This window comes from Chrysochloris asiatica, unplaced genomic scaffold (genome assembly GCF_000296735.1).
Source record: "Chrysochloris asiatica unplaced genomic scaffold, ChrAsi1.0 scaffold00098, whole genome shotgun sequence".
Taxonomy (NCBI): Eukaryota; Metazoa; Chordata; class Mammalia; order Afrosoricida; family Chrysochloridae; genus Chrysochloris; species Chrysochloris asiatica.
Window position 1 is genome coordinate 6,067,689 of NW_006408616.1, and position 22,889 is coordinate 6,090,577.

General features: G+C 37.5%; 1 protein-coding gene and 1 pseudogene across 1 annotated transcript in view; one reads left to right on the forward strand and one right to left on the reverse strand.

The window, feature by feature from the left end:
• The window catches only part of IFLTD1 (intermediate filament tail domain containing 1), a 98,506-nt gene extending 85,515 nt beyond the window's left edge, over positions 1-12,991 (reverse strand). Inside the window, exons 1-3 of the mRNA XM_006866980.1 lie at positions 12,903-12,991; positions 9,696-9,934; positions 7,664-7,871 (exon numbers count right to left, since the gene is read on the reverse strand). Coding sequence (XP_006867042.1) covers positions 7,664-7,871; positions 9,696-9,934; positions 12,903-12,991 — 536 coding nt within the window. The remainder of the gene's footprint in view (positions 1-7,663; positions 7,872-9,695; positions 9,935-12,902) is intronic.
• Positions 12,992-14,841: 1,850 nt separating this feature from the next.
• On the forward strand, positions 14,842-16,748 carry LOC102818900 (annotated as a pseudogene).
• Positions 16,749-22,889: the final 6,141 nt, after the last annotated feature.

Sequence of the window (22,889 nt, forward strand, 5' to 3'; positions counted from 1 at the left end):
ATTCATTGGACTTATTCACAAAGTTGGCAGTTCAAACCCACCAGCTGCACTGTGGGAGAAAGATGAGGCTTTCTGCTTTTGTAAAGATTTACAGCCTCAGAAACCCTATTGTTGCTGTTAAGTGCGTTGAGTTGGTTCCAATCCATAGCAACCCTGTATAGGGTTTCTGAGGAGTGGCTGGTGAGCTTACGGAGACTCAAATTGTGTTCCTTTTCAATGTCCTTTTAGTTTTGGGAACAAAAAGAAGTCTGAAGGGGCAAGATCAGGGCAGTGGGGTAGAAGGGGTAAGGTTTCCCAATGAAATTCTTATAAGACAGTCTTTAGTACCCTCAAAGAATGAGCAAGTTCATTGTGATGGGAAAAAAATTCCTGGGCACAACTCTCCAGGCGTTTTTTCTCACCAATGCAGGTTTCCATTTTCTTAAAATGCCATAAGCCCCTGTGATCCTCCTATGACCTTTAAGAAAATCTGTCTAGTTTAACCCTTTGAAATCCAAAAAATTGTCACCACAATCTTCCAAGTTGACCTCTTAATCTTGAATTTAACTGGCCCAGCAAATCCCCTCAGAAGCCACTGCTTTAACTGAACCTTTTTTTTTTTTTTTGATGGCACCCTAAGGACACTAAGGCAATTGTATTATTGAGAGAACCTGTCTGCCACTGATCCAGAGACATATTTAAACATGTTTTGCTTGGAATAAACCTGTACACATATGGACTAGAACCTTAGTGAGAGATACTTTTTGACCACCTCATTGTTGTTAAGTGCCGTTGAGTCGATTCCGACCCATCGCGACTCTGTATAGGGTTTCCAAAAAGCAGTTGGTGAGCTTGAATCACCGACCTTTCAGTTCAAACGACTTTGCAGTCTGACTTATTAGCCCACAGAGCCACACCAGGACTCCTCATAGAAAATGGTATTTTTTCTTCTAATATGTACTGAGAGCTTAAAGTATACTAGGGCAATAATAATTTCCTGAAATACCCCAAATCCTGAATTGGGAAGCTCTTGTTGTCATTGTGTGTAATCGAGTCGATTTCACCTATATGCCAGAATGAAACTGCCTCATAGGAAACCTAGGCTGTAATCTTTATGGGAGCACATTGCCATGCCTTTTCTACTGTGGAGATGGTAGTGGGTTTGAACTGTTCACCTTTTAGATAGCAGTCAAATGTTTAACCATTACACCACTAGGGTTCCTTAGAAACACATAACAAAACCAAACCCACTGCCAAGTCAATTCTGCTCATAGCAACCCTATATAGGGTTTCTGAGGCAGTAAATCTTTACAGGAGCAGAAAACCTCCTCTTTCTCCCTTGGATCAGCTAAGGGGAGCAAAACTGCTGATTTTTTGGTTAGCTGCCCAGTGCATAGCCCACTAACTTCCAGGGCTCCTTTAGAAACAGTTGTCATTAAGTGCCATTGAGTCAGTACTGACTCATAGTGACCCTGTATAGCCAAGGAGCGACTGGTGAATTTGAATCACTGACTTTGGGGTTCAAACCAATCTTCTTGCAGCACCACACCAGAATTTTGGGATGGGGATTATGGATTTGAAGTAACTAATTTCCTGAAAAAATAACACTGCATGTTGCTTAATAAAAGTCACAGTCAAAAAATGTTGAGAAACACTGTTTTATCTCATTTATAATTCCCACAAGAACTCAGTAACACAGGTACTGTGTTATACACAGGAAATTGAGGCTTAGAAAGATTCAGTCCAATGTCCTAAGTCACTTAATAAACATTAGTTCTTGTTCTTCTGCCTCACTCAGCTAGTAAAATCTCAAAGTGGTTTGGTCCAAATATTCAAATGGTTTAACTCTTCAACTTGTGCGTGTGCTGCTAGAAAACACACACACACACATAGATGGTTACCACCAAGAAAATGAGTGATCTCCACTCACACCCGGGAACACCGTGGTTCCATACAGTAAGCCCTGGAGTGCAAACCACAAAGTCCACTGTTCAGGCCCGCCAGCAGATCTGTGGAAGAAAGATGAGGCCTCTACTCCCGTGAAGATTTTTAAAAAGCCTCGGAAGCCCTATACAAGGTCTCTATGAGTCGGAATTGACTTGACAGCACTTAGCAACAACAAATACACACCTAGACTCAACAATTCTTCATGAGCCTAGCCAGCACCTTCTGCCATTTCTTGAAAGATGTTCCTCAAATGCCTGCTCTCTATCTCCAATCTCATGCTCAGCAGGTGATCTCATTAAGAAAACAGGGCTATCTGTGAGAACTCAGAAGTCATCCTGGTTCCCACTCACAAACAGATTCACTCATACCCACACTTATCTCCTCCCTGTTCCACCAAGGTCATTTCTTGGAAGATGGGGACTCCTCTTCCATGTAAAAACAAACTCTACTGTTTCAGGGTCACAGTCTAGTCATTATTCTCCTTTTCTCCTGTGTTGTTGTTGTTGTTAAGTACCGTCAAGTCAGTTCTGACCCACAGCGACCCTGTATAGGGTTTCCAACGAGCAGCTGGTGAGCTTGAACTGCCAACCTTGTGGTTCAAACCAACTTTGCAGTGTAGTGCTTTAACCCACAACACTGTATCACCCCAAGAGTCCTTTTCTCCTGCAGCACCAGTTTATTCTTCTAGCATGCTTTCCCCCTCAACATACACATATTCTCCAAGAACTACAATCTTAAAAAGGACAAATTCACACAACCATCAGAGCTAAGCTTCTGGAAAGAATGTGATACTAATTCCTTACCTCTTATTCACTTCTCAACCCACTATCCTGTCCTTCTGCTATTGACCTAGAGGACCAATACCCTCCAAGTTGGTAAACTGAGTAAGAGTAATTTTCTCTACCAGAGATGCCTTCTTTTTAAAACTCCTCCAGCAGTTTCCCAAATCCAGTGTGTTCCTCTTTCTAGACTGGTTGCTTATTTTAAGTGTCTTTTTCATGTTTATCTCTCTTTATGCATCTCTCTGATATTGATCTGTGGGAGTCTGTCTTTAGCCCTCTTTTGTTCTCATCATACCTTATTTATGTGACATCACTCATGAACTGGACTTCAATAACCATTTACTACACTGATGACTACTACATCTCAATCTCTTACCTGGGCTTTCCTGCTGAGCTTCAGATTCATAGCAACAACTGTCCACAAGGCCCCAAAGCTACCTCTAAATCAACAGGACCCACATTGAACTCATTATTTTGACTTTTCATGAGTTTAGTCTTCCAACTGTGAATTTGTTTCAGTGCATTGCATCATCATTTCCTCCTCTGGCCAAGCCTGAAACTTTCATGTCTTTCTCCCTTTGTTTCATATCTTATTAGTGTCTATGTTCCATTGATTCAACCTCTTTAGTATTTTCTGTTTGTGTCTCCTCCCCATCTCTATTGCTGCTGTCTTCATTAGGGTTGCATCATCTCAGTGGGGTACTGTTACAGCCTAACTGGTTTCTCCTTTCTTGTTCCCATCTAACCATTCTTCAATGTGCTTCCAACTCAGGCTTTGTGCTGGCATTATTTCTTCCCTGTTTCTTCATTGTTTTACCATTCCCTTCCAGATAAAATGCAAACTTCATAGTATGCAAATAAAGCTCTTTTTTTTCTCTACTTTCTACCTTATGCTTAAACTTCAAGGCCTGTAATAATTAATTACATTGCATGATTGACCTACTGCCTCCCATCACGCTGCCATTGAATCGATTCTGACTCATAGTGACTGTGCAGGAGCAGAAAGCCTCATTTTCCCCCTTGAGTGACTGGTGGGTTTGAACCTTCAACTTTGCATTTAGCAGTCCAATGTTTATCCTACAATGCCATCAGGGCTCCTTACCTATTGCCTACACATGTGACATTCCCTCTTCTTGTTTTGTTCTGCATATCCTTCTTTACCAACGCTTGAAATTTTCAGACTTCATTTTTTTCAGTATGAGGGGAGTAAGTACAATGGAACCTTGTTATTTTGATTTGTCCCCGATGGTGAGTTGAATAAGGTTATTCTATTGAATAACTTTTGCTCATCTGTAACTTGCCCTCTATGAATTTTGTCCACTTTTTCATAGGGTTGTTTTGCATTTTCTTAATTGATATACCTATAATATAATATTTTAATATATTCATATTTTTCTGGAAGAGGTTGTCTCTTAATTTGTCTATGATGTTTGAGTTATGGTGTTGGGGAAGAATATTAAATGTACCATGGACTGCCAGAAGAACAAACAAATCTGTGTTAGAAGAAGTACTCTCATACTTCGGACAAAGTATCAGGAGGGACTGGGCCTTGGAGAAGGACATCATGTTTGGTAAAGTGGAAGGTCAGGGGAAAAGAGGAAGATTCCAACTAGATGGATTAGAATGGTGGTAGCAGCAACATACTCAAGGGTAACAAAAATTGTGAGGATGGCACAGGACCGGGCAGTGTTCTGTTCTATTGTACGTACGGTCACTGAGTCAGAACCAACTCGACAGCACCAAACAATAACAACAACAACATGATGTCAGAAGTTTAAACTTTAAAAAACTTTACATTTTGAAATTTATTAATTTTTTTCTTTACAGTGTCTGGTTTGTGTGTGTGTGTTGTTTAAATAAGAATAATGGATTTCCTGTCAAAGTTTTAATTTGTGTATATAGAAAAATATAAGAGCATATTTATGTGTGGGACGAAGGGTAGTGAGATGGCAGGATAAGGAGAGGTAAAGACAGTGTGTCTGAGTGGTGCAATGGTTAAGTGCTTGGCTGTTAACCAAAAAGTTATAGGTTTGAACCCACTAGCTACTCTGTGGGAGAATGATGTGTCAATCTTCTTCCATAAACCCTATAGGACAGTTCTAACCTGTCCTATAGGTTTGTCATGAGTTGAAACTGACTCAATGGCATGCAACAATAGCTACAGATGTAAATATATACTAATTTTCTTAGCTACGTCTATTACATAGGTCAGCATCTTCCTGATGATTTGTAATGCTATCTCAATCATCTACAAAGTTTCTGACTATGTTACTTTACAAAGTAAAGGGATTCAGCAGATGTAATTAATATTATGGACCTTCAGATAGGGAGAGTATCTTGGAGAATCCAGGTGGGCCCAATCTATTCCGATAAACCCTTGAAATCAGAAAATGTTCTCCAGCTGGAAGCAAATGAGAGTCAGAGAGTTGGAAAGTCAAAGAGAATCCAAGTGTGTTGTTACTAGTTCTGAGATACAGGGATACATAGACAAAGACAGGAGATAGACCTGTAGGAGCCACAATCACAAGGCACTGAATTTGGTTCACAACCTGAAATAGCTTGGAAGTAGATTTCTTCCACATAGCCTCCAGATTAGAACCCAGTTGGCCAGCATCTTGATTTCAGCTTTGTGAGACTCTACAAAGAGAGATCAGCTGAGCTAAACCAGAATACTGACCTATAGAATTGTGAAGTTATCATTGAGTGTTTTTGTTATTTTAAATTGCTAAGTTTATGGTAATTTGTTTTGGCAGCAACCGTAAAGAAATACATATCGCTTATGAATTTTAGAATCAGTTAATCACAAATGGAGCCCAAATAGGCCTGTAATTCCAGTCCTAATGCCTTAATTGGAGATATTAACCTAGTATATTCTGTCTTTCATTTAATAACTTTCCATTATTTAAGCATTGATTTATATCGTAGTTGGGGTCACCTTGATCATTGCATGCCATTCGTCTGCTTTTAGTTTGCTACTTGAGGTTTTCTTCCATTCTCCTGGCAAAGGTAGGTTTGGCCTCCTGTTGTGGCATTGTAGAATAAACGCTTGACTGCAAGGTTGATTTGAACTACAAGGTCGGAAGTTCAAACTCACCAGTCTCTCCTTGGAAACCCTATACAGGGTCACTGTGAGTTGGAACTGACTCAGTGGTACTTAACAATAACACCAACATAATTTGAGGAATTATTTTTAGAGTTTCAGTTTTTCCAACCACTCCCATAAAGAGTTACAGCCTCAGAAACCCTATGCAGGGTTTCCATGAGTAGGAACCAACTCCAAGGCACATAACCACCACCATCACCATCTATCAAATGGAGTCCTGGTGTGACTCTGCAGAATAATGCGCTGGACCGCAAGATCAGTTTGAACCACAAGAACGACAGTTCAAAGCCAGCAGCCACTCCTCAGAAACCCTATAAGTGTAGTTATGGGTCAGAACCGACTCAAGGGTATGTAACAAAAATAACAACAATCAAATGGACTCCTGGTATGCAGTGGTAGGATCAGCACTGGACTTTGAACCACAAGGTTGCCATTCAAACCAACAGCTTCTCCTCAGAAACCCTGTTGCTACGAGTTACATAGAGCCAACTCTACAGCAAGCACATCACAACAATAATCTATCAAATATCCTTTATATAGGTTGGCATCTGTGTTTGTGGCAGGATGAGGGCAGGTGAAGCTGAAAAGCATTTACTACTGCCTCAAGCTTTAAAGGATGAACTTGGGAAGATGAAGGAAAGTTGAATTCGTTCATTGGTTGTACTTGAGAGTACACACCTGAAAGCTTGAATGATCCTTAATGAAATGAACAGATAAACTTATACATCACTACTATCAGGTTCTACTTCATGCTTAAATTATAATGATAAAAAACTCCATTTTTTGGCTATTCTAAAAACTGTTGCAATAAACACTAGTGTGTACATCTCTTTATATCCCTGCCTTCACTTCTACCTAGGATTGGGCTTGTTGGGTTATACAGTAGTTCTTTGTTCAACTTGTTTTGAGGAACAGTCAAACTGTTTTCCATAATGACTGTACAATTTTACATATGCACCAGCAATGTGGATGAGGGTTCTAGTTTCTTATCTTCACCTTCTGTTTTCTGTTTTCTTGATCACTATTATTCTAATAGGAGTGAAGTGGTAGCTCTTTGTAATTGTGATTTTTATTTCTCTGAATCCTGGTGCGGGTTAATGTGCTGAACTACAAAGTTGACTTGAACAGCAAGGTCAGTGGTTCAAGTTCATCAGCCGCTCCTCAGAAACCCTATACAGGGTTGCTATGGTTCGGAACCGAATCAATGGCACTTAACAGCAACAACAATAATAACTAAATGGGACTCCTGGCAAGGCATAGGGCTGGGAACCACAAGATTGGCAGTTCAAATCCACCAGCTGCTCCTTGGAAACCTATACAGGGATGTTATGAGTCAGAACTGACTCAATGGCACTTAACAACCACAACAATAACAATAACAAATGGTGTGGCACTACAGAATAAGCACTGGATTTCTAACAGTAAGGTTGGTGGTTCAAACCTGCCGACTTCACAGCATACCCCTGTATTTTCCTCTAAGTATTTTATGGTTTTAGTTTTCACATTTAGGTACTCGATCCACTTTGAAGTGGTTTTTGATCAGTTGTTTATAATTGTTCAGTACATGAAATAGCTGTGTTTCAATGAATTGCTTAAGGTTTTAGATAAAATTATGGATCTATCGATAAATTGGAACTTTATTTCCTACCAATTTATTACATCTAGTCCTAATTGCTAAGCGTTGTTAAAGTCAGTTCTGGCTCATAGCAACTGTATGTAGTTTCTGAGGAGTGGTTGGTGGGTTTGAACCACCAACTTTGCTGTGAGCAATCCCGTGCTTATCTTACAGTGCCACACCATGAATCCCTTACCCCCAGTGGAAGATATTAAATTGTTCCAATAGAATGTATACCTGGATCTTGAGTGACCAACTTCATCAAGAATCATAGAAAAATTCTTCCAAGTTTTCTCCATGTAGTTTGAGCATGCAGAAAATTTTCTTGAGCCACCAAACAAGGATTGGAAATAATCCTCCCCTTCCTCAATCATAGCTGCCTCAGAAACATGGGTCAAGGTTGGTTTCTTTGGAACTATGGAACTGCTGATTCCTTTCAGAGAACCTGAGAATGAAGCAACCAAGAGAGAGCGAGAAGCAAATAAAAGGATACCAAAAGAACCCAAGTCACTGCCTTTTTCCCACCTCCTCCTACAAAACCATATTCTTTATACATTTTATTGTTAAACTCAATTAGAATTAGATTGGGAACTTCAAATACAAGGTTATAAAATAGCAACCATTAACTGACTATTTTTAGTGGCATTCTAAATTCCTAGAGATTACATCAGTTATCTTAAACTATCATCTATATGATCAGCATAATGACTATTAAACAGATTCTTTAGTTGTACTAGCTGAAGCATCATAAAATTTTGAGTAGGTAAATTATTGGAGCCTCCCTAATTTGGTTAAGTTATATATAAATATAAGTTGGTTCTATTTTGTATTATTTATGTTTCCTAAATTGCTATCCACGAATTAAAACCTCAAATGAATCCTTTCCTACAAATTTAGCGCCTTTTCTAGGAAAAGACTTAAATTTCCTCAAACCAAATAAAATATTAAAAGGCTAAATTAATGCCTAATCAGAGTTTAATGCCCTTTTGGAAGTTTGCTTTTGTGAGGCTCTCACTGGTGGTGGTTATGTGCCGTGAAGTTGGTTCTCATTCATAGTGACCCTGTATAGTGTTTCCGAGACTGTATGTCTTTACAGGAGCAGAAAGCCTCATCTTTCTCCCATAGAACAGCTGGCAGTTTCGAACTGCTCATCTTGAGGTTCACAGCCTGATTTGTAACCACTGTACTTACCAGAGCTTCTTGAAGCTCTCACTAGTAACATTTAAATATTACCTAGATCTCAAGAGTCCTGGTGTGGCAATGTAGGTAGGATAAGCACTGGACTGCCAATACCAACAACAAGGTCAGCGGGTCAAACTCACTAGCTGCTCCTCCAAAACCCTATACAGGGTCACTATGAGTGGGAACTGACTTAACAACACTTAACAGCATGATTCTTCATAGAACTATGCTGGATAAGTCTTATGATGTGTTTGTAAAGAGAAACTTACATGATGGAGAGATAATATGGTGACTGCAAAGAGCTGTGTATAATGTGTTTAAACAGATTTGTCACGTAGAAAGCCAACTGATTTAAACTTTCCAAGTCTCAGTTTTTAAACTTTCCAAGTCTCTTGTTTAAGGAATTGTGGGAACTGAAGATAATGTAGTTGAGTACCTTGCACAGTGTCTGGTATTTAACAAGTACCTGTTACAAAAAGCACAGGACTGAGGACCACAGGTCCGCAGTTTGAGCTCACCAGCCACTTCACAGAAAAAAGATGAGTCTTTCTGCTACTGAAAGGTTTAAAAAGCCTTGGAAACGTTGTACAGGGTCACTGTGAGTCAGAACCAGCTCGAAAGCACGTAACAACAATAGCAATATTGTTGCAACACAGGGTGTGGTGAATGTGACCCCAAGTCCAACATTAAGAAAGATTAGCTAAAATGGTTTACAGTCTGCTTTAGATTCTTACTCTAGAGAAAATCAGAGTTTCTAACAAGAATCCCTCAAAGTGTTATGTTTAGAAGAAACTTTCAGAATTAAATCAGTTCATTGCAGTCAAATGCGTATTTACTTAATCCTTAAATTCTTTTGAGAAAGGAAAATATACAGCATTATTGTTAGCAACACATCCTGAGAGGGCTGAAAGATTTTGCATTTCAAAAGGAAAAAAGACATTAATATTGGCCCCAGTTGTTATTCCATCCAGAGTAATCGAATTGCACCAAATGGCAGAAAGTCTCAGTGGGTCCAGCTTCTCTACAAAAAGAATTGATTAAAAAGTATGCTTTCAAAATAGTCTAAAAATATTCATATTTTGCTTACCTAAGCTGTTTTCTCTTTGGGTATGATTCACTGGACTGTCTTTAGAAGTTTTTATTAAACTTGCTGGTGTATCTAATCCACTAATCCACGAGCCAGAAATATAGTCATTGAAAGGCGTTTCTTTGGCTAATGACCATGAAAATGGCAATGTTGTATCTTTTGAAGAAAAGCTTCCTGGGAACAAATGCTGTAAAGATCCCTGTGGTATTGATAAGGAAGCTCCCCGTCTGTCTTCTTTTCTGTGTAAAAAGAAATCTAATGTTAAAGTCACTGGGATAGACTGAATACAAACACTGGTACCAATATTAGAGTTCTGCTTATCAAAGGAATTAAAAACTGTAACAGGAGCCCTAGTGATATAGTAGTTAAAGCTCTCAGCTGCTAACTAAAGGCCAGCAGTGTGGACCCACCAGCTGCTCTATGAGAGAAGGATATAGCAGCATGCTCCTGTCAAGATAACAACCTCAGAAATCCTGTGTTGCAGTTCTTCTCTGTCCTGTGTGATTGGTATTATTCAGAATTAACTGTCTGGCATAACATAACATTAGTAATGTATTTCTAATTTTAACAAACTAAATAAAACACCTTAGTGTCAAGTCATTGCATTCTTCTATTTTTTCTCTTTAAAAAGCAATAAATTTCTATTGAAAATGTATAAATTAGAAAGAAGAGAATAAAAAATGACCTTAATAACACCAACCCCAGAGATTTCCACTATTTTCTCCTAGATTTTTCATTCATTTTCTACGTACAATTGAGACCCAAATGAACTACTTTATGTCCCACTTTTTCACTTAATTTTATACTTCCCTTTTTCATGAGTATACAAACATGATTTAATTTCCATTCAATATATCATTATTGTTTAGTATGCCTTTTTTCTTGCAATTCCCATTACTTAAATAATGTTCCTATTTTAATAAAGATTCCACATTTTTAATAAAAAATCTGTTTTTAAATGAACTCTGAAAATTAATGTCTATAAATATAGCACACACACAGGTACACATATATATTCCTGTGTGTATGTTGAAGAGAATGGCAGGCAGGAAGAAGAAAGACTTATTCTCCAGGTAATATTTGACAAGTGAATCTTATCATAATCCAAGATTTTCATTTTTTCACAAATAAGAAAATGTTTACTAACTAGTCCACAATCACTTTTAACACCCCTAAACTACTATGCAATTATTTTACAAGTTAAACAACATACTCTTGGCTTTGAAAAGATTGATGTTGTGTTTTCTGGTGGTTCACACTGAGACTCTTCACAGAGATCTCAGAAATGTGTGCGTGTACATTTGCACATGTATATGTGTGCATGCATATATGCTTAGGCACATGTTTTTAATGTTTAAAATGTGTTTAGTTTTCTGAAAATTGGACAAATGGCAAGCTCAAGCACCCCCTTTGTGGAGGTCATATCTATGCATTCTAAGTCAGAATCTAAGTACCTTGCTTCCATGAATTACCCATGTCAACCCCTTTGCTTAGCAAGAAGTTTTCATAGTCATTTTGTCCTATAGTTTGGAAGTTCCTTCATCGGAATTATTTTATCTGAAGAGCTTTGTACTTGAAACTAGATGGCACGTCTATCTCAGGTAAAATTTTTGTTGCATTTAATTAAATGACATAACTTTGAAAAAATGTCGTTACTGCTAACCCAGCACTTAAATCTAGTACATTGAGTTCTGTGCTAAAACATTTGCCTGAAATGTGCCAACCTAAAAGTGGAAGCGTTTACTATTCTGTTCTCACCCCAAGAACCCATTATTTGTCAGAAAAGCCCTAATTTATGAAGATATACTCTGGAATATGAATGTGATGGTAGTGGAAAGGCAGCTTGTCAAATTAAATATCTCAGCCCTGTCCAACCTGAGACAGGATCGTATCACATGACTTCTTGACACTGGCTAGAGCAAGCAGAAAAAGACCTTTTCTTTTTCCAAGTGCTTCACATCTGGGTTTCATTACAGACAAACTCACTATATCTTTTCAGCATGTTCATTTTACAAACCCTGGTGTGTTTTTTCTTCCTCCAGTAAAACAATAGGATTAATAGATAAATTTAACTCCACAAAAGATTCCCTACAAGCTTTTACAAATGTTGTGAACAAAGAAATCTGGCTCAGGACTACAGGAGGTTCTTATTTTCGTAGCTGAGTATGAAATTTCTGATGGTTGCACCTACTTTTGGAGGTAAAATATTTTTAAAACAGACCTGTCTGATGTAGCCCAGCATTTGAACCTTATGCTTATCTAAATAAGGTACTCCTGTGGGAAGATGAGAGCTGTTTCCTAGTGCATAGTTAACATTCCCTGTTAGCATATGAAATGTTCCAAACTTCTTGGTAGTTTGTTTCCTTTGTAATTGATTAGCACTGAATCAGGGGGAGTTGTAGCAGCTTAATTCCAGGATTTTAATGTTATTTTATGAGATGCTATGTTGGTAATACTGACAATAATCACTTTTTTTTTTTCAATGATGTCTAAGAACATATGCTATTAGATGGACTCAGACTGAAAAATAACAAGATATCTAGGTCCAAAAGTAAAAGTCACTTTAAAATATGTGTCCTTAATATTAGAGGTCTCTTTTTAGAAAATACTGGTAAAACCAATGCTAAGGTATTAGTTGATACACTGATTTACATAAATAAATAAATAGTGACTTGTAAATTTTTCTTTTTTTTTTTTAACAACACAGACATTTCCCAAACCCAAATTCCCTAGAAACTATTTGTCCCCAGACTAGTAAAGTAGTTTTAAAGTGATTATCTGTAAATTGCCTTAATATGCTAGATGTGAGATCTCGAATCTCTACCAGGTCTGATGGTGTGGAAGTCTGTCTTGTTCAGTTTTGGATTATTCAGAGACTAGGACCTTATAGGAGTCCTGGTGTGGTGCTGTGGGTTAATGTGCCAGACTGCAAAGCCGCTTGAACTACCAGGTTGGCAGTTCAAGCTTACCAGTTGCTCCTCGGAAACCCTACACAGGGTTGCTATGGGTCGGAACCTACTTGATGGGACTTAACAACAACAACAGGACATTATTAAACAGTTACTGAGGAAACAGTTGTGTTACAGTTCATTATTTAAAAAATTGAATCAATTTTAACAACTGCATCAGATGTTTCAAAGCAAAACAGATTACATATTCCATCATTTCTCTCTACAATCCAGACCCTCTTCTTTCTGCCATCCTTACTGAGTTTGTTTCTCTGTTTTTTCTTTCTGCTCAGACTCTTCGCTTTGCTGGGTTGCTGAAGCATCCTTAGTGATTGGTGTCTCTTTCATCTTGACTAGAAGAGAAGTCTCCTTTTTTTCCTAGAATAGTAATACATAGCATTAGATAGTGACTACAGCTAAAGTTCAAGGTAGTTTTTTTTTCTTTTTAAAGTGACTTTACCTTTTAAAATCAACTATCTTCAGCCACCTGCTAGATCTAATGATTTCTTTACCAAGCTGGTGCCAGACCCAAGGCTCTAATGAGACTAGGGGAGTACTGACATTATTCTTGATTTTGGCTGGGGATATTAGATGAACTAAGATGAAGGTGCATGGCATTCACTGGAGACAGTTCAAGAGGCAGCATGGTAACCCAGCGAAGCTGCCTTTGTGACCAAAACTTCACATCTGGCCAACTGCCTCTTAGAATGCTATGAGGTAATGTCTCCATAGTTACGAGCCTCCAATCTCTTAACAATTTCTGTGTTGATGCTGCACCTGTGCTGCAATTTTCCAACAGTAAATACGGTAACTTCCATTATGTAGAGTCATATCTCCCACCAGACAGGCTTTGTCACCATAATGTTTGAGATCCTATCTTGGATTTCTGAGGACCATAGCTAGAATATCAACATTGAGGGGATTTTTTTCTCTCTTTCTTTCTCTCACAGATGCTCTTTGAACATAGAGGAGTAACTCAGAAACAGAAATAGAAAACTTACATATATTTTAAGTTTTCTTGGAAATGACACCAAAGCCAGGAGACCTGAATTCTTCTCCCAACTCTGCTAGCCCTGTAATTTAGCAGAAATCACTTATCCTCTCCACAATTAAGTTTATTCTTTGTGCAAAAGTTCACTCTCAGATGTTTCATGATAAAGCTGGTATGAGAATAAAGCTAACATAGGACAGAGAGTACATGATACTACACAGTAATAAGACACATTAATGAATGTAGTTCCTGGATGAGTGAGTTCATTCAATGAATGGTTAATAAGCATCTACTGTTTACCACTGGAGGCACTCACTCATCTATGCCAAAAAAATTAGAAGATAACTATCTGACCGACTGATTGGAAGAGATTCTTATCAACAGAGAAAAGATTGAAGTTGTCAAGGACTTCATTCTTCTTGGATCAACTATCAACACTCATGGAAGCAGCAGTCAAGAAATCAAATGACGTATTGAATTGGGCAAATCTGCTGCACAAGACTTTTTAAAAGTGTTGAAGAACAAAGATGTCAGCTTGAGGACTAAGGTGCGCCTGACCCGAGCCATGGTATTTTCAATAACCTCATATGCATGCAAAAGCTGGACAGTGAATAAGGAAGACCATAGAAGACTTGATGCTTTTGAGTTATGGTGTTAGAGGAGAATATTGAAAGTGCCATGGGCTTTCAAAAGAACCAACACATCTGTGTTGGAAGAAATGTAACCAGAGTGCTCCTTGAAGGCTAGGATGGCCAAACTTTGTCTCTCATACTTTGGACATATTATCAGGAGGGACCAGTTGCTGAGAAAGATATCATATTTGGTAAGGTTGAAGGTTAGAGAAAAAGAGTAAGACCCCCAACGAGATGGGTTGCCAATGTGGCAGCATCAATGGGCTCAAGCATGGCAAAAATTATGAGATTGGCCAAGGATCGGGCAGTGTTTCATTCTGTTGTACACATGAGTCGCTATGAGTCGGTACTGACTTGATGGCACCTAACAACAACAACAATGTACCAGAAACTGGTTGGATGCTGTGAATAATCAATTTTAAGGAATAATGCTTTAAATAATGATGATAAAAATATTCTCCAATCTAGACTTGAAATTGGTTTCTACATTGGAATACAGAACAGCATTTAAATATAATGAGCAATAAATAAAGTAAGAGTTGTAATAAATCAAAAGAAAATGACAAGCATACATTATGAGGCACGTAAACAATAGGTAAGCAGACATTTGACACATTTTTCCATCTCAGAGACATAGTACTACTCCTCATCAGTGCTATAGTCCAATTATGAAAATGTAGCAACAAGAGATTTATAATTTCATATTATACTTACAAATTTGAAATTTCATACTATGTTTAATTAGAAAATAATTTAAAATCTATCTATAATTTCATGTTACTAACTTAGTTTTCTTCATTCTTTGTCTGAATGACTGATAATTCTACATTGTTGTTATTGTTAAGTGTTGCTGGCTTGGTTCTAACTCATTTCAACCCTGTATAGGGTTTCCAAGGACCGGCTGGTGGATTTGAAATGCTGACCTTGTGGTTCGCAGTCCATGCTAATCCTACAGTGCCACACCAGGAAAACATTTTCTCATGTATGTCACATGACTTGTCAGACATTCATGCAGGTGAAAGATGGTTTACAATTATTTGAGCCTAAAGTCTATCCCCATATTACATGTAAATTTTTTTTTATGTATTTTAATATATAAAATGCCCAGGAAGTGATTATTGTTTAAATTAATGGAAGATTGTGTATTTATTTGTTCTGATCTTTACCAAGAATTATTTTTCAGTTTGGAAAACTGCATCATCAATAACAATGGCACTTGGTGATACTTGTATAGTTGTTATGTTGTTGTTATTGTTGTTAAGTGTTGTCAAGTCCAGGGAGCAGCAGGTGAGTTTAACCACTGACCTTGTGGTTAGCAATACAGTGCTTATCCAATAGCACCACACCAGGATTGCGTTTCTGAAATAGATAACAACAACAGTATCAACCTTAATCTGACGATTCTTCTATTTACATATAGAATACAGAGGAAAGAAAAAACTTTATAGATGAAGATATTTTAAAAGATGCCCTTTACAAATTTTGGATATAATTTACATCTAAATCAAGCAAAGTATAAAAAATGTATAAGCCAGTTATAAATTTAAGCACACTGGATATTTAGTGTTCTTAAGGAATATAAGTGTGTAAATATTTTAGGCATGGTAATGGTATTGTGACATCCAAAAAGTTCATGAAAAAATTCTAGTATCTTTTCATTATATTTTTCTGTGAACTTTCTGAGGTGCTCTTATCTTTGAAATATACATACTGAAAGATCTATAGATAAAATATAAGATCTGGATTTGTTTTACAATAATACAAATGGTGGTGAGCGGATGTAGATGAAAAAGAAGCCATAAGGCTACTCTAACCGCTTCTGTCCAGTAAGGTTGTCCCTGTCAGCATCTCCAAGACCTGCTGCAAAGACATCGCTAAAGCACCAAAGGGAAAAAATGGAGGACAGGAAATAAAAGTCATCTATTCATATAATAAAAGAGCAGCTCAAATTATGAGAGAGGCCCACAAACAAACAAAAAGGGAAACATTGAAGAATGAAAAAGCTATGCGTCTCAGCATTATTGGTGAAAAACTGCAGTGGTTTCAAAATCATCTTGATGCCAAAAAAGTAGAATATTCAAAAAAGGATGCTTGTGAATTCATTGAAATTTATATAAATTGATTCAGCAGTGAGTTGGAGCAGATTGAGTTACATAACAGCATCAAAGACAGACAGGAAAGGCGACACTATTCTCAAGAGACGGTTATCAAGAAGATGATGGAGCATGAGCGACAGCAATATGAAGGATATGGCCTTGAGATTCCAGTCACAGTAGATGCTGGTAATCTGAGAATTTTTAAGGAATGGGATTTTAATCTGAAGAAGTTTCCAAACATTAAAATAAGAAAAATCTGTGCTAATGATGCAATTCCCAAGAAATGCAAGAAAACAAATGGTACAACTATAGATAAAGTCTTAGAAGAATTGGAACAAAAAGATGAATCCAGTGACTCAGATGAGGAAATGACTCCAGTACCCTAATTGTCTATACTTGAGAATAAATAATGTGAGAGCTTCAAGTTTCACACATTGGTTATGGTAAATAATTATCTGGATCATTCCTTTATATGAAAAGAGTTCCATTTGCAGTTTTATAAAGCAGTGTTAGAATTTTTACTTAAAACATTGTTAGGAGAATAATGAATGTTGCTTTATTATTAAGTTGTTAAAATGGGTAGACGTGATTTATAAACCCATTTTACCTGAATTTCTAATTGATATGAATGAGAACAGATATGTTTGTTTTTCTTTCTCATGTTTATTTAGGACTGCCTAACTCGGCAGAAGTGGGTTTTAACCTCATGTATTGAAACTTCCATAGCAATTTGTTTGTAAAATGGTTTTGATATCCTTTGAACTGTCATGATAGCAATTTTGTCTTTCAGTAATAGTGTTAGACTAACTCTTCTTTTAAACATTAACCTTATTATTACAATACATAAAAGGAGAAAATGTGAGATGGAATTCATATAGACTGATGAATAATACATTATTATTTATTCTCTTCTGAGTTAAATGGTAAAGAAATTAGCAATGATTTATACTTAATCATTTACCTTTGGATAAGTGACTTTAGGTTAACACTGTTTATTATATTTCTGCTCTTTAATTGTGAAAAATTATGCTTTGTTTGTGGAAAGATAACTGAAGACTAAAGAGCCAGTTATTCTAATGATGTTTTTTATTCCCCCTTCAAGAGACAGGTTAAATGGACAAGTAACTGACTTATTGTTTCAAGTATCAGAAAAAAACATGGTTATAGTAAAATGTTATTTTTTACAGATCTTGTTACATGCACCTTGTCCTGTAGTCTGTTTTGTAAAGGATACTATGGAAGTGGATCTGAATATTTTCAGGAAAAGGAAAAGAAATATTAGTGGTATATGTTGAACTAGATAGCAAGTCTTCTTGAAAGGTTATTTTAAATGTTAGAACTGTTTTATCTATGAAAATTAAAAACAGTTTATTTCCACACACACAAAAAAGATGAGCCATAACATAAAAATTGTTGAGGTTGGGTGATGAGTACATGTTAAGTGCTGTCAAGTCAGTTCTGACTTATAGCGACCCCGCATAGGGCTTCAGAGGCTGTACATCTTTATGGGAGCAGAAAGCCTCATCTTTCTCCCTCGGAGGAGCTGGTAGTTTCAAACTTGTGGATTGCAGCCCAATTCGTAATTACTACACTACTAGAGCTCCTTGATGAGTACATAGGGTTTCATAAATGTTTGAAATTATTCTCCAGTCTAAGAAAAGCTTACTTGAGGGAGAAACTCATGTTAGTATGAATATATGTTATATTCATATCATGATAACTGTTGTATCATTATCATAATAGCTGTCTCTAAGCTCAGCATGAATAGGACCAAACAGGAGCTGAAAAGGCAAGGTAGTAGTGTTCATTGCTTATGAGGGGCAATCATCTTTATGCACGTGATCTTACAGCAGCTCTGGAAGATACGGAGTTTTCCCATTTTCCAAATGAGAAAGTGGAAGTTCAGAAACCTCTTCCCAAGAGTATGCAGCCAGTAAATGAGTCCTGGTGTGGCGCTTGTGGGCAAATGCACTAGACTGCAAAGTTTGCTTGAACTACAAGGTTGGCTGTTCGGAAACCCTATACAGGGTCGCTATGGGTCGGAACTGACTCGAGCACACTTAACAACAACAACAACAAATGATAGAGCCAGAATTCGGTCTCACATACATTTCTTAACCCGTCACTATATACTATCCCTGTTTTTCTGTTTAATTCCACCCAGCATTTTCTTATCTGCTTCCATGGAAATTGTTCACATGCTCACATAATCATGAATCAGCTTTGTCCTAATCATTCTCTGCTTTGATCCCAAATCACTCAGATTCCTGGTCCTGTGCCAATTCTTTTTTTTAACTACTCCTAGTTGGGAAAATAACAGAGTTATGCATGGAGAATTGAAGCCTAAAAGAATAAAAAAAAGATTAAACATGGGTGATGGAAAAAACTGAGCTTTTTCTTAACAAATGATTAAATCTGGCAAAACTTCCTATTTTACAGTTTTAAAAAAAGGCAAAATATTATATATACACAATTTATAAAGAGCTGAAACTACAAAAAACTGGATTTATGCATTTTATGCCTCTGTCTCCATATGGAGAACATTTGTATGGCAGGGGACTTTATTAAAGTGGTAATATAAATAAATTGTGTTGCGTGAGTGAAGTCTATATTTATGAAGAGAATTTTCTTACCCTCTCAGGCCATGGAAATTTCCAAATTGAGTAATATGCAATTGAGGATTACAATTTAAAACATTATGACATGTTCCATTATCTAAGATTCAAAGTGCTTGTATATATAGGAATACAGTTTCATATTTACATCCATATAAATGTAGGACAATTTACTATTTAGACTAACAACTTTCAAATAAAAAAAAATGTACTGGCTCAATTATTTTCCCTTGCAGAGATTCTCATGCAAACAACACAACTTCAAACACAGATACTATTATTTTTGCTTGAAGTTAAGTTCACATTAACATCTTACTAGAAGTATTCACAGAGATACTAAAGAATTCTTCTTAGGTGATTCAAGTTTCAGAGAGGTTGTTCAAATAGCCTTCATGGGCCTTCTCAATCATGAAATTTTATTACAAAATAACACTAATGTCTTAGATTGGCATTTGTGATGCTGAGTGTTAAATATTGGGTTGACTCTTGGGGCATTCAGTTTCAACAATAGTCCATAAATAACTACGTAGTCACTTGACATATAGGTCCCATGTACTTTAGTCTTTTCCATTCATGTTCTTTGTTGTTCTTGTTAAGTACCGTGGAGTTGGTTCCTACTTATAGTGACCTGGCACAGGGTTTCCGAGGCAGTAAATATTTATGGGAGCAGAACGACTCACCTTTCTTCCATGGAACCGCTGGTAGTTTCGAACTGCTGACCTTGAGGTTGGCAGCCCAACTTGTAACCTCTACGCTACCAGAGCTCCTTATTCATGTTCTTTAGAGAAATATAATACTTAAGAGTCTAAGACAGTGCATCTTGGATTTGTTCATGAGGCAGAGGTCCAGAACATATGATATTATTTGCAAAACACTTAGTGTTTTGTAGAATATGTAAAAGAACACAAAGCAATATATTTTAATTTTAACTCTGCAGTGTTTTTTTTATATATTTTTACTAGCTAAAAAACTCTGTCCTATATTATGTGTTTATTATATAAACTCATAACTACCAGCCCACTTATCTTAAGGCAAAATCAAGCTAACACCAAATGGTTTATTTCATTTTCCTACTGGTATAAATTTTCAACTTCATTTTCTTTGGGTACCTACTGGTAACCTCTAGAAGAAAGCTTGCATTTAGAACCAAAGATACGTAAAACATTATTGGAGAACCATTTAAATTGAGAAAATTCTACTCATTAATTTTTTTTTTTCTCTAAACATGGTAAAACCAAAACTGAACCAAACCCATTGCCATCCTTTGAGTTGATTCCAATTCATAGTGACCCTACACAGGGTTTCTCAGACTATAAATCTTTATGGGAGCAGATAGCTTCATTTTTCTCTGGTGGAGGGGCTTGTAGGTTTGAACTGCCAACCTTGCAGTTAACTGTCCAATGCTTACCCCATGGTGCCACCAGGGCTCTTTAAACAAGATAATCCACTCACTGCCATCCAGTCAATTCCAACCCACAGGGATCCTTTAAAATGTTTCTGCGACTTTAAAGTTGTATGGGAGCAGACAATCACATCTTTCTCCTGAGAAGGGACTGGTAGGTTTGAAATAGCCAATCTTGCAGATAGAAGTCCAGTGCTTATCCTATAGTGTTGCCAGGGCTTCTTTAAATGTGGCAAATGCAGTCATTATTCAGTGTTATAGCAGAATGTTCACTCCTTCTAGCTCGTGAAACACTAGTACCCCAAGTAAGAACTGATCATCATGTGAGAACCACCAGATTAAAGGAGTAGGAAAGTTGTTAGAAATCTGACCATGAGTCCTGTCAGACTTTGGGCACAAATACAAGATTTCAAAGACTAACCCAATGTGGAAGCCCAGCCAGGTAGGGAGGGGCCTCAACTCTGCCTTCTCTTCCTTACAGGATACACACTCAAAACATATTTGATCAATGGTCATCATTGTTAGCATTATTCATGATTTGATTGATGATGACAGTGGTGGTGGGGGTTGTGTGCCTTGAAGGCAGTTCCAATTTGACAGCACTTTTTATACTACAAAATCGTAAAACTTTTATTAAACAAAAACATCAAAATATGAAGCTATTATTTCTCAGCATAGGCCTCGATAAACTATTTTTTTCCATCTAATCTATACACTTCTGAAGGTGGGTTTTCCATCTCTCTCTTTTCCAAAGAATTCTACCTTCTTCAATTTATACAGTGGTTGTTGCTGATGTTAAGTGCCATCAGTCGGTTCCGATCCATGGCAACCCTGTATAGGGTTTCCAAGGAGCAGCTGGTGAGCTTGAACCACTGACCTTGCAGATCAAACCAACTTTGCAGTCCAACGTATGAACCCACAGCGCCACACTTGGTGGTTATGTGCTGTGGAGTCGGTTCTGACTCATAACCACCTTGTACAGGGTTTCTGAGGGTGTAAATCTTTATGGGAGCAGAAAGCCTCATCTTTCTCCTGCACAGTGCTGGTAGTTTCAAACTGCTGACCATGAGAATAGCAGTCCAACTCATTATAACCACTACACTACGACTCCTTGATGATGACAATAGATGGTAATAAAGTGCATTCGAGTCGGTTCTGACCCATAGCGACCCTGTATAGGGTTTCTGAGGAGCAGTTGGTGAGCTTGAACCACCGACCTTGTAGTTCAAACAGCTTAACAGTCTGGCGCATTAACCTACAGCACCACACCAGGACTCAGTTCACCAAATGTGGATTAAATTCCATAATATTATCTACATGAAAGAAGTGGTTTTTCTTATTCTGTGGACAATTGAAGTATAAACAAATGCACGTTGTTAATTGAAGCTTTTCCTGACATATGCAAATGAGAGAATAGAAGTTGGAAGATTATAAGGATCTTATGAATGCTGAGGTTTGTTTGAGTTATGTATTTTCAAGAAAAAGACACCTCTCACCTTCATAAGGAACAGAAAAGAGACTACTGGCGTGGATAATATTGCATCTGAAATTACACTGTTGCTTGCTTGAGACTGTGTATGTCAGAAATAGGTGAGAAACCAGACATCTGAGATGGAATGAGAAAATTCATGAAGTGACAGGAAACCAGATTTTCAGAAAGACCTTTGGCCAGATAAAGATCAGTCTGCAGTAGAAGAATGATGAACTAGACATTTGAATTTGTTTGAGATTTTGTTTAGTTTTTCTGCTACTCTTCAGTTTTGTTATTGTTGCTCTGTGTTGGCATTTGTTTCTCCCTTAATTTTCTAAGTAAATGTTTTATTAATTCAAAGTCAGTCACAGTCTGTAGTGAATTCTGTTACTACTGCAAGCCATCATTTATCACATGCTTACTAGTTGTGAGGGACTATTGAGTGTTCTTTATATGTGATCTCATTCATCCTTATGAAGGTACATGGATCATCACCATCTGGCTTTCACAGTGAGGAAAGTGACGTCTGGAGCAGCCAGGTCATTACCAGGTCATCCAGCTAGGAAGGGGCAGAACGATGAATGGAGCTCAGTTCTGCCTGGCTTTGGAGTCTAAATTTTTGACCACTACATTACACCATTTCCTGTAAAACACTGAGAACCACAGTTTACAGTGCAATTGGATAGATGCTTTATAATATGTTCCTTAACTTCTGGAATTCTTTCTTTTTATGAGATAGTAATGCTGTTCCATGGGAGAAAGATGAGGCTTTCTACTCCTATAAAGATTGACAGCCTCAGAAACCCTGTACAGGGCTGTTATGAGTCGGAACCGACTCCATGGCACATAACCACCACCACCACCACCACTAAGGTCTGTGAAGACACACACATATACATATGTATCCTGGTGTGGTGCTGCAGGTTAATGTGCTGGACTGCAAAGTTGGTTTTTGAACTGCAAGATTGGTGGTTCAAGTTTACCAGCTGCTCCTCAGACCTATACAGGATCGCTATGAGTTGGAACCCACTCGATGACA